Here is a 13,413-nt window from a genome sequence, read left to right on the forward strand (position 1 = left end):
TATATATAGTACAGACGGCACTCTCAGCCTCCTATATATCGTACAGACTGCACTCTCAGCCAACTATATATCATGCAGACTGCACTCTCAGCCTCCTATATATAGTACGGCCAGCACTCTCAGCCTCCTATGTATCGTACAGACCGCACTCTCAGCCACCTATATATCGTACAGACCACACTCTCAGCCACCTATATATCATACAGACCGCACTCTCATCCTCCTATATATCATACAGACCGCACTCTCATCCTCCTATATATCGTACAGACCGCACTCTCATCCTCCTATATATCATACAGACCGCACTCTCATCCTCCTATATATCGTACAGACCGCACTCTCATCCACCTATATATCGTACAGACCGCACTCTCATCCTCCTATATATCGTATAGACTGCACTCTCATCCTCCTATATATCGTACAGACCACACTGTCATCCTCCTATATATCGTACAGACCACACTCTCATCCTCCTATATATCGTACAGACCGCACTCCCAGTCTCCTATATATAGTACAGACGGCACTCTCAGCCTCCTATATATCGTACAGACTGCACTCTCAGCCAACTATATATCATGCAGACTGCACTCTCAGCCTCCTATATATAGTACGGCCAGCACTCTCAGCCTCCTATGTATCGTACAGACCGCACTCTCAGCCTCCTATATATCGTACAGACCACACTCTCAGCCTCCTATATATCATACAGACCACGCTCTCAGCCTCCTATATATCGTACAGACTGCACTCTCAGCCTCCTATATATCATACAGACCACACTCTCAGCCTCCTATATATCGTACAGACCACACTCTCAGCCACCTATATATCATACAGACCGCACTCTCATCCTCCTATATATCATACAGACCGCACTCTCATCCTCCTATATATCGTACAGACCGCACTCTCATCCTCCTATATATCGTATAGACCGCACTCTCATCCTCCTATATATCGTATAGACTGCACTCTCATCCTCCTATATATCGTACAGACCGCACTCTCAGCCTCCTATATATTGTACAGACCGCACTCTCATCCTCCTATATATCGTATAGACTGCACTCTCATCCTCCTATATATCGTACAGACCACACTGTCATCCTCCTATATATCGTACAGACCACACTCTCATCCTCCTATATATCGTACAGACCGCACTCCCAGTCTCCTATATATAGTACAGACGGCACTCTCAGCCTCCTATATATCGTACAGACTGCACTCTCAGCCAACTATATATCATGCAGACTGCACTCTCAGCCTCCTATATATAGTACGGCCAGCACTCTCAGCCTCCTATGTATCGTACAGACCGCACTCTCAGCCACCTATATATCGTACAGACCACACTCTCAGCCACCTATATATCATACAGACCGCACTCTCATCCTCCTATATATCATACAGACCGCACTCTCATCCTCCTATATATCGTACAGACCGCACTCTCATCCTACTGTATATATCATACAGACCGCACTCTCATCCTCCTATATATCGTACAGACCGCACTCTCATCCTCCTATATATCGTACAGACCGCACTCTCATCCTCCTATATATCGTATAGACTGCACTCTCATCCTCCTATATATCGTACAGAACGCACTCTCAGCCTCCTATATATTGTACAGACTGCACTTTCAGTCTCCTATATATCGTACAGACTTCACTCTTAGCCTCCTATATATCGTATAGGTCACACTCTCAGCCTCCTATATATCGTACAGACCGCACTCTCAGCCTCCTATATATCGTACATACCGCACTCTCAACCTCCTATATATCATACAGACCGCACTCTCAACCTCCTATAGCTCTTTCAATCTCTGCTCTGAATCAACATCTGTGTGTCTCCACTCCATTCAATGTCAGCAAGCAGTTAATCCTGAAAGCTATATATGTGTTATCAACTATGCAAGCTTATATCTGGTAACTAGCTCTTTCAATCTCTGCTCTGTATAAACTCCTGTGTGTCTCCACTCCATTCAATGTCAGCAAGCTGTTAATCCTGAATGCTATATATGTGTTTTCAACTATGCAAGCTTATATCTGGTAACCAGCTCTTTCAATCGCTGCTCTGAATCAACTCCTATGTGTCTCCACTCCATTCAATGTCAGCAAGCAGTTAATCCTGAATGCTATATATATATATGTGTTTTCAACTATGCAAGCTTATATCTGGTATATAGTTATTTCAACTTACTCTGCTTGTCTCCTTATGTTGTGAGGTCAAGAAACTTTTCAAAGTGCTTTATGATCCATGTAGTGCTGGACATGTGTTTATCTGACCACAACATTTATTGGGTCCTGCTGTCTCAATTTAGTTTGATTGATTAACGAGAAGAGAGAGAGCAAAAAAAAAAGAAACGGAGATCTAAGCCTTAGCCTCCTATATATTCAGACATAGCTTGGGGAAGGCATTTATGCAGGGGGCATTTATGCACATTTAATCAAAGTATGAGGCAGTTATAACATGGCAGTTAGGCAGGGCAGGAGACAGGTAAGACATTTATATACATCTATTCCCTGTACATTTGGAGTACAACACATATTTACCATATGCATTTGTATAATTTATATCCTGGCAGCTGCATTCACACACATCAACTGCCCTGGTATTAACTCTCTACACTCCATCCATATTGGCCCCTCACGACTTTCCTCTCCTATGTATAGCACTCACGCTCTTTTCACATTGCTAAATTGCACAGATACATTCAGTCCCACCATTCAACATCAGAGATGCTCTCACAAATCACTTAACCATCGCTCACTCTTTCTATCCTCCTTCTCCTAGTCGCAGGAGACATTGCTCCCAACCCTGGTCCCCCATGTTATAGAAAGTCAAACCCCCCCAACTGCTACGCTCAGAAACCCCTCTAATCTTATTAATATTCCCTGCATGCCATCTGTCTCTCTTAATTGTGCCCTTTGGAATTCTCGCTCAGTGTGTAACAAACTCTCCTTCATTCATGACTTTTTCCTTTCCAATTCTCTTAAACTTCTGGCTCTTACTGAAACCTGGATCCAGCAGTCAGACACTACTGCTGCTGCTGCTCTTTCATATGGTGGACTACACTTCTCCCATACCCCAAGATCAGACAATAGAGCAAGTGGAGGCGTTGGTCTGCTCCTATCACCAAAATGTCCCTTTCAGGTTATCCCTCAACTACCCTCACTTGTCTTCCCTTCTTTTGAGGTTCATGCCGTCAGACCCTACACTGCCTTCTCCATGCAAGTGGCAGTGGTGTATCGTCCTCCAGGCCACTCCCATCAGTTCCTGGATCATTTTGCCACTTGGCTTCCACATTTTCTCTCATGTGACATCCCTACCCTCATCATGGGCGATTTCAATATCCCAATTGCTCTTCCCCTCTCCCCATCTGCTACTCACCTGTTATCTCTAACCTCTTCGTTTGACCTTTCGCAGCTTACTAATTCTCCAACGCATGAAGACGGAAACTCCCTCGACTTGGTTTTCTCTCGGCTTTGCGCAGTGGATGATTTTGCAAACTCTCCTCTCTCGCTCTCTGACCATAACCTTCTTTCATTCTCTATCAAGAGCGGCCAGGCCGCTCAGGTCACCCCCACTGTCCATACTTATAGAAACATGCAGGCCATTAACACCCAGAAACTTATGAAGAACTTGCAGTCTTCATTGGCCCCTATCTCCTCACTGTCCTGATTCTGCATTGAAGCATTACAATGAGACACTTCAAAGTGCCCTGGATGAATTTGCACCTCCTATAAATAGAACACCACAACACAGATGGTGACAACCCTGGCACACCCTGCAAACACGTTTCCTGCAGCGGTGCTCCAGGTGCGCCAAACGTCTGTGGAGAAAATCCAAACTACACGAAGATTTCATCCATTATAAGTTTATGCTTAGAACATACAACACAGCCCTTCACCTCTCAAAACAAACCTATTTCAACACCCTCATCACCTCACTGTCCAATAACCCTAAACGTCTCTTTGACACTTTTCATTCTCTACTCAACCCAAGAGTACAGGCCCCAACCACAGAGCTTCAAGCTGATGATCTGGCCAATTACTTCAAAGAAAAAATTGACCAGATCCGACAGGAAATTATCTCCCAATCACCTCATACCATGCACTGTCCTCCCTCCCCCACTGCATCTAGCTCACTCTCTGATTTTGAACCAGTCACAGAAGAAGAAGTAAGCTGGCTCCTTGCATCTTCTCGCCCAACCCATTTCCGTCACATCTCCTCCAGTCCCTTTCCCCTGCTGTCACCCCTCACCTTACTAAAATATTTAACCTCTCTCTCTTCTGGTATCCTTCCCTCCTCATTTAAACATGCCATCATGCATCCACTACTTAAAAAACCATCCCTCAACCAAAACTGTGCCGCTAACTATAGACTTGTCTCTAATCTTCCCTTCAACTCTAAACTCCTGGAACGCCTGGTCCACTCCTGTCTTATCCGCTATCTCTTTGATAACTTTCTTCTCGACCCTCTCCAATCCGGTTTCCGCTCTTTACACTCTCCTGAAACTGCCCTCACTAAAGTCTCTAATGATCTGCTAACAGCTAAATCAAATGGTCACTACTCCGTGCTAATTCTCTTGGATCTCTCTGCAGCATTCGACACTGTGGATCATGAGCTCCTCCTCACTATGCTCCGTTCCATTGGCCTCAAGGACACCATTCTCTCCTGGTTCTCCTCCTATCTCTCTGACCGCTCCTGTGCTGTATCTTTTGCTGGTTCCTCCTCCTCTCATCTTCCCCTTACTGTTGGGGTTCCTCAAAGATCAGTCCTAGGCCCCCTCCTCTTCTCTTTGTACATTGCCCCTATTGGTCAAACAATCAGTAGATTTGGTTTCCAGTACCATCTCTATGCTGATGGCACCCAATTATACGCTTCTTCTCCTGACATCACGCCAGCCTTTCTAGAAAGCACCAGCAATTGTCTAAACGCTGTGTCTACCATCATGTCCTCACTATATCTGAAACTGAACCTGACAATGACTGAACTCCTTGTGTTTCCTCCCGCTACTAATGCACCTATACCCGACATTGCCATTTCCGTGTGTGGTTCCACTATTACTCCCCAGCAACATGCCCGCTGTCTTGGGGTCATACTTGACTCCGAGCTTTCCTTTGCCCCCCACATTAGATCACTGTCTCGCTCTAGTTATCTGCACCTCAAAAACATTTCTAGAATTCGACCTTTTCTTACTTTTGACTCCGCAAATACTCTTACTGTTTCTCTTATTCATTCTCGTCTCAACTATTGTAACTCTCTTCTAATCAGTCTCCCTCTTACCAAACTCTCCCCTCTCCAATCTGTCTTGAATGCTGCAGCCAGGATCATATTCCTCACCAATCGTTACACCGATGCTTCTACCTTGTGCCAGTCATTACACTGGCTACCCATCCACTCCAGAATTCAGTATAAACTTATTACCCTCACCCACAAAGCCCTCCATGGCTCAGCACCACCCTACATCTCCTCCCTTGTTTCAGTATACCACCCTACCCGCTCCCTCTGTTCTGCTGATGACCTGAGGTTAGCATCCTCAATAATCAGAACCTCCCACTCCCGTCTCCAAGTCTTTACACATGCTGCGCCAATTCTTTGGAATGCACTTCCCAGGTCAATACGATTAGTCCCCAATCGCCGCAATTTTAAGCATGCCCTGAAAACGCATTTATTCAGACTGGCCTACCGCCTCAACACATTAACCTAATTTATCCCTGTGTGGCACAGCCAAAGGTTTTATCATAACCTGGTTCCCCGCATCATGTTCCCCCTTGCTTTATGCATCCATTAGCCCTCTGTGTCTGTACTGTGGCACAATTAACATTATGGCTGATCCATACAATCAAGGCAATTGTTACCACCCACCTTTCGTGTCTACCTTTTTCCTCATAGATTGTAAGCTTGCAAGCAGGGCCCTCATTCCTCTTGGTATCTGTTATGATCTATGTGATTATTGTTATGCTGTAATGTCGATTGTCTGTAGAAGTCCCCTCTATAATGTAAAGTGCTGCAGAATAGGTCGGCGCTATAGAAATAAAATTTATTATTATAATTATATAGTACAGACCTCACTCTCAGCCTCCTATATATCGTACAGACCGCACTCTCAGCCTCCTGTATATCGTACAGACCTCACTCTCAGCCTCCAATATATCGTACAGACTGCACTCCCAGCCTCCTATATATCGTACAGACTACTCTTAGCATGCTATATCACATACAGACTGCACTCTCAGCCTCCTACATATCGTACAGACCGCACTCTCAGCCTCCTATATATCATACAGACCACACTCTCAGCCTCCTGTATATCGTACAGACCGCACTCTCATCCTCCAATATATCGTACAGACTGCACTCTCAGCCTCCTATATATCGTACAGACTACTCTTAGCATGCTATACCACATACAGACTGCACTCTCAGCCTCCTATATAATGTACCCCCCATGGTATATACAGTTGTGGACAAAAGTATTGACACCCCTGCAATTCTGCAGGATAATACTAAGTTTCTTCCTGAAAATGATTGCAAGCATAAATTCTTTGGTATTATTATCTTCATTTAATTTGTCTTAAATGAAAAAACACAAAAAAGAATGAAGCAAAAAGCAAAACATTGATCATTTCACACAAAACTCCAAAAATGGGCCAGACAAAAGTATTGGCACCCTCAGCCTAATTCTTGGTTGCACAACCTTTAGCCAAAATAACTGCGACCTACCGCTTCAGGTAACCATCAATGAGTTTCTTACAATGCTCTGCTGGAATTTTAGACCATTCTTCTTTGGCAAACTGCTCCAGGTCCCTGATATTTGAAGGGTGCCTTCTCCAAACTGCCATTTTTAGATCTCTCCACAGGTGTTCTATGGGATTCAGGTCTGGACTCATTGCTGGCCACCTTAGACGTCTCCAGTGCTTTCTCTAAAACCATTTTCTAGTGCTTTTTGAAGTGTGTTTTGGGTCATTGTCCTGCTGGAAGACCCATGACCTCTGAGGGAAACCCAGCTTTATCACACTGGGCCCTACAATATGCTGCAAAATTTGTTGGTAGTCTTCAGACTTCATATTGCCATGCACACGGTCAAGCAGTCCAGTGCCAGAGGCAGCAAAGCAACCCCAAAACATCAGGGAACCTCCGCCATGTTTGACTGTAGGGATCGTGTTTTTATCTTTGAATGCCTCTTTTTTTCTCCTGTAAACTCTATGTTGATGCCTTTGCCCAAAAAGCTCTACTTTTGTCTCTGACCAGAGAACATTCTTCCAAAATGTTTTAGGCTTTTTCAGGTAAGTTTTGGCAAACTCCAGTCTGGCTTTTTTATGTCTCGGGGTAAGAAGTGGGGTCTTCCTGGGTCTCCTACCATACAGTCCATTTTCATTCAAATGCCGACGGATAGTATGGGTTGACACTGTTGTACCCTCGGACTGCAGGGCAGCTTGAACTTGTTTGGATGTTAGTCGAGGTTCTTTATCCAACATCCGCATAATCTTGTGTTGAAATCTCTTGTCAATTTTTCTTTTCCGTCCACATCTAGGGAGGTTAGCCACAGTGCCATGGGCTTTAAACTTCTTGATGACACTGTGCACGGTAGACACAGGAACATTCAGGTCTTTGGAGATGGACTTGTAGCCTTGAGATTGCTCATGCTTCCTCACAATTTGGTTTCTCAAGTCCTCAGACAGTTCTTTGGTCTTCTTTCTTTTCTCCATGCTCAATGTCGTACACACAAGGACACAGGACAGAGGTTGAGTCAACTTTAATCCATGTCAACTGGCTGCAAGTGTGATTTAGTTATTGCCAACACCTGTTAGGTGCCACAGGTAAGTTACAGGTGCTGTTAATTACACAAATTAGAGAAGCATCACATGATTTTTCGAACAGTGCCAATACTTTTGTCCACCCTCTTTTTTTATGTTTGGTGTGGAATTATATCCAATTTGGCTTTAGGACAATTCTTTTTGTGTTTTTTTCATTTCAGACAAACTAAATGAAGATAATAATACCAAAGAATTTGTGTTTGCAATCATTTTCAGGAAGAAACTGAGTATTATCTTACAAAATTGCAGGGGTGTCAATACTTTTGGCCACAACTGTAACACAGCCACATAGTATATAGCACAGCCACAAAGTATATAACACAGCCCCACATGGTATATAACACAGCACCACATGTTATATGACACAGCCCCACATGGTATATAACACAGCCCCACATGGTGTATAACACAGCCCACATGGAATATAGCACATCCCAGCATGGTATACAGCACAGGCCCATGGTATACAGCACATCACCATGGTATACAGCACAGCCCCACATGGTATACAGCACAGCATCACATGGTATACAGCACAGTCCCCCTTGATATACAGCATAGCACCATGGTATACACCACAGCCCCACATGGTATACAGCACAGGTTCATGGTATACAGCACAGGCCCATGATATTCAGCACAGCCCCCCAGCACAGCCCCCCATTGGTATACAGCACAGCACCATTGTATACAGCACAGCCCCACATGGTATACAGCACAGACCCACATGGTATACAGCACAACCCCCATTGGTATACAGCACAGCACCATGGTATACAGCACAGCATCATGGTATACTGCACCAAATGGTATGCAGCACTGCCTCATGGTATACAGTACAGCACTGCCCCCCATGGTATACAGCACTGTCCCCATGGTATAAAGCACTGCCCCCATGATATACAGCACAGGCCCATGGTATACAGCACATCACCATGGTATATAGCACAGCACCACATGGTATACAACACAGCACCACATGCTATACAGCACTACATGGTATATAGCACAGCCCCCTTGATATACAGCACATCCCCCATTGGTATACAGCACAGCCCCCCATTGGTATACAGGACATCCCCACATGGTATACAGCACCATGGTATAGAGCACAGCACCATGGTATACTGCACCAAATGGTATACAGCACTGCCCCCATGGTATACATCACTGCCCCCCATGGTATACAGCACTTCCCCCTATGGTATATAGCACTGCTCCCCCATGGTATACAGAACTTCCCCCATGGTATACAGCACTGCTCCCCCATGGTATACAGCACTGCTCCCCCCATGGTATCCAGCACTGCTCCCCCCATGGTATCCAGCACTGCTCCCCCCCATGGTATCCAGCACTGCTCCCGCCCATGGTATACAGCATTGCTCCCCCCATGGTATACAGCACTGCTCCCCCATGGTATACAGCACTGCTCCCCCATGGTATACAGCACTGCTCCCCCCATGGTATACAGCACTGCTCCCCCCATGGTATACAACACTGCTCCCCCATGGTATAGCACTGCTCCCCCCATGGAATACAGCACTGCCTCATGGTATACCACAACTCCCCCTCTCAAGAATGGCCCCACAGTATCTGTAAAAAGTTAGAAAAAAAAGCACTCCTCATCTCTTCTCCTCGTGCCCACTCTTCTCCCGGCTATTTCCTGTCTCCTACTCTGCCTGGCACACAGAGTGCGTGGCGCGATGACGTCATCGCGCACCCACTGTGTGTCAGAGGCAGAGTGGGGAAAGATGAAAGAGGGAAGCTTTGTCCTCAATCATTGCTGTGAACTGTACTGGCATCTATGATGCTGGTATAGTTCAATGCGGTGGCAGGGGAGTCGACGCTGGGGGCAGGTGGGCCCCCTGCCTCAAAGGGGCCCCATAGCGGCTGCGTGATGGGCCACTAGCTGGGGCCCCTTGGGGAGCAGGGGCCCTAGGCAGCTGCCTGCCCCTAATGCCAGCCCTGCCTGTGACGCTGCTGTGCGTGCGACCCCAGCTGCTCACCACTGTATGGGCATCCCGGCTGTCAAGCTGCATGCACACACCCTCGTGCTTTTAAAAGGCCCATGATTTTTTTTTTTTTAAATTAGGCCCACAAGAAAATTTGTTACTACTATTTAAACTGCATCTATCAAAAAATTGCCTATTCTTGAACTATATACTTATTTTGAAAAACAATAAGCACTGGAAACAGATGACAAGCATTTGCAAATGCCAAAATGGTTGGTGGGTCTTCTAACGGTGACCTCTTCTTTGCTGCCTGTCGTGGCTCCTTGAGGGCAGAGCAGAATACTGCACTGCGCAGGCGCCGGACCTCTCCGGACGCCTGCGCACTGCAGGACTCTGCTCTGCCCTCAACAGGGCAGAGCAGTGTGCCTGCGCAGGAGCCACGGCAGGCAGCAAAGAAGAGGATGTCACCGTTAGAAGATGGGAGGCGCTGGACCACAACACCCATCGGACCAAGACTGGAACAGCCCCAGGTGAGTATAATATAACTCATTTTTCTTATCTTTAAGGTTAAATTGGGGGCTTATCTACAGCATTACAGAATGCTGCAGATAAGCCCTGATGGCGGTGCCGGCAGCTGATAAGCGAAAAATGGGGTGACAGATTCCCTATAATTGGGATGACCAACTCTCCAAAGACAGCAGCATTTGCCAGGGCCCTATCGTAGAGATAGATGAGGCTTTCACTTGTGGAACTGACATCTACTATACATTTATGATATTTCCTCAGGATATGTCATAAATGTAGAAGATGGGAATACCCCATTACTATTCTACAAAATTGTCAAAAAAGTTTCAACTGCAGTATATTTCTCCAACAATTAGAACATAGGGAGTATTTTGTCTTACGTTTTCTTTTACATGTTGAAGTAACAGTGTTATTTTTTTTATCTCTTCACAGGTTGGATGTAAAATTGCTGTTGTAATGTTCATTTATTTTTTGGCAACAAATTACTATTGGATTCTGGTGGAAGGACTTTACCTGCACAGTTTGATATTTGTAGCATTCTTTTCAGACACTAAATATTTGTGGGGCTTCACGCTAATAGGCTGGGGTAAGTTACTTCTATTGTTCATGCGTTGACATGTAATGATGCGTGATGAAACTGTTCTGTGAATTGTTCCCTTTTATGTCAGTTTGTTCATGATTTATTTTGTTTGCTGCTTTCCAGTGTTTGCCATTTCTACTAAAAGTGATGATAAAAAATACTAACTTATTAATGACCAGGCATCAAGAGCCAATTTTTTGCCTGTTTTTCAGTGGCCATATTTTTTTCACTGATGTGACTGACAGAGGATTTGTTTTATGTGCAACGCATTAAAAGTTATTTTAGCACAGGTTTGGGGTATTGGGATATTGTGTAGTTTTCAGTTGTTGTTTTTTTTTTGCACTGCAAATATAGAAAAAAATGATTTGGTTCAGTTTTTATTTTTAAGGCTGGTTTCACATTAGCGCATTTTCAGCGCGCGCACGGCCGGGGGTAGCTCCGCCCCCGATCCGACTCTCTGCCCGGCGTGCCCGCCCCTTCCTTGTAGCGCCGCCTCCTAGCGGACAGCGGCGCCTGCGATCGGCGCACCCTATCTTTAGCATAGGGTGCGCCGATCGTGCGCAGGCCGTGCGCTAGTTGCGCTTTGACCTGCGCTGTGCACTTTTGACGGTGCGCCGTGCGCGCCAAAATCCGAAAAGTTTGATTTTGGCGCGCACGGCGCACCGTCAAAAGTGCGCAGCGCAGGTCAAAGCGCAACTAGCGCACGGCCTGCGCACGATCGGCGCACCCTATGCTAAAGATAGGGTGCGCCGATCGCAGGCGCCGCTGTCCGCTAGGAGGCGGCGCTACAAGGAAGGGGCGGGCACGCCGGGCAGAGAGCCGGATCGGGGGCGGAGCTACCCCCGGCCGTGCGCGCGCTGAAAATGCGCTAATGTGAAACCAGCCTTATATTGATCATTTACATCAAATAGTGATTAAACACATGCTTCAGATTATTAATGTCTTTTAGATACTGAAGATCTCATTCTGTCGCCAGTGATTTTTCGAGAACACAAAAAATGTTCAACAATTTTCATTGCAGTTTTGTATTAGATTTTCATCTGTGTTCTTTTTCTGTGTGTCAGTTTTTACTATCAGAGTTACATTAGTGTCTCTAATATGTAAAAACACCTGATTACACTAGCCTCTCCTATCAGTTGGTGAAAAATGGACAGCACACAGATGGCATCTGAGTGGTATCTGATTTTTTTCACTGAATTCAAGAATTACATTGGTCATTCTGATCCTTTATTTGGATAAAAATTGGACATGTTCTCTTGTTTTGGTGAAAAACCCACAAAAATACATGGACATGTGAGTCTGAGTTCTATTTGTGGAAAACACAGCTTGGACTTGTACGTTAAAATCTGACACCTGAATGAGCCTTATTATGTGTACCCTTTTTTTCTCTTGCATCTAGGTAATAAGATGTATTTTTATTTCATATTTTTACTACTTTTTTAACTTTTGTATTCATATACCTATTTTTATTTTTAGCATAATTTGGATTTTAGAGAGAACTCGTAATAAGGCACAATAAATTTGTTGAGAATACCTTCTCTGCTAATTGAATTTCTTCACACAGATGTATTAGAATTTTCCTGATCTGCTCATCTCTACTACAGTGTTTATTGAATAATACCCATATTAGGACAGTAACGTTCTTATATTAAAATGTGCATTTTAGAGTTGTTCAGCATTTCAGAGCTGTAGCGTGATGGTTCATGAATCCAAGTATATTTAGCCTTCACCCACCCAGCTTGAGGAGAGAAACAGCTATCAATCAGGCTAGGTGGGCATAGAATGAGTTATAGGGGATGTCTGGGTTTGGCATGAAAATCTGTAGTCATTCCATTTTCCACATGCCGATTAGGCATGTGCGACCTCACTCTATGATCCACATTCCAATGAGACATGGATGACCTCACTCACTACAATTTTAACACACAAAGCAGTCAGTATTGATCTAAAAAAAAAGGAGGTGTTACCATACACTTGGCTCTATTAGACCAATCACAGCCACTTCACAAGCTTTCCCCTGCCACTCTGCAGCTTTCCTCTCAATCACTTTGCTCTGGTAAGAGCATTTAACACAATTTAGAGCAGGGGTGAGCTGGACTGTCAGTATTATGATTGACAGCGCAGCTGCCCATTCTGGCCTGGTCTGGAGGGTCTTCCAGGTGTTACCCATTCTGGGTGATGACCTAGCTATTTGGATAATTGACTATTATCAGACTTTTAAAGAAAAACTCATATAGCAATTTTACCAAAGGTCCCAATTTATGAACAGCAGCTAAAAAAGACCCTCTTACTATTTACAACAGTTTTATTTTAAATACCGTACTTATAAAAAGGGGGGTTATCATATTAGGGACATAGTTAGGGTGAGGCAAGTAATCTAGCCACATTAAGGCCTAAAACTTCCCCTGCCTTGCTGCAGAAGTTGGCACACTAAGACTGTGATATGGCACCCCCACTCACCGTTGGCTTTCCCGCAATGACCCTAATGCACCCTTAAATAATAAAGCAATTA

At 44.8% G+C, this 13,413-nt stretch overlaps 1 protein-coding gene across 2 annotated transcripts in view; it reads left to right on the forward strand.

Moving 5' to 3' along the window:
* PTH2R (parathyroid hormone 2 receptor) overlaps positions 1 to 13,413 on the forward strand; it is a 2,104,896-nt gene that overhangs the window by 1,074,798 nt on the left and 1,016,685 nt on the right. For both annotated transcript variants that reach the window (XM_073558211.1, XM_073558212.1), the window contains one exon: positions 10,754 to 10,907. In XM_073558211.1, the coding sequence (XP_073414312.1) occupies positions 10,754 to 10,907 (154 nt within the window). The remainder of the gene's footprint in view (positions 1 to 10,753; positions 10,908 to 13,413) is intronic.

This window comes from Dendrobates tinctorius, unplaced genomic scaffold (assembly GCF_039654945.1).
Source record: "Dendrobates tinctorius isolate UK_male_01 unplaced genomic scaffold, ASM3965494v1 ptg000254l, whole genome shotgun sequence".
NCBI classification, from domain to species: domain Eukaryota; kingdom Metazoa; phylum Chordata; class Amphibia; order Anura; family Dendrobatidae; genus Dendrobates; species Dendrobates tinctorius.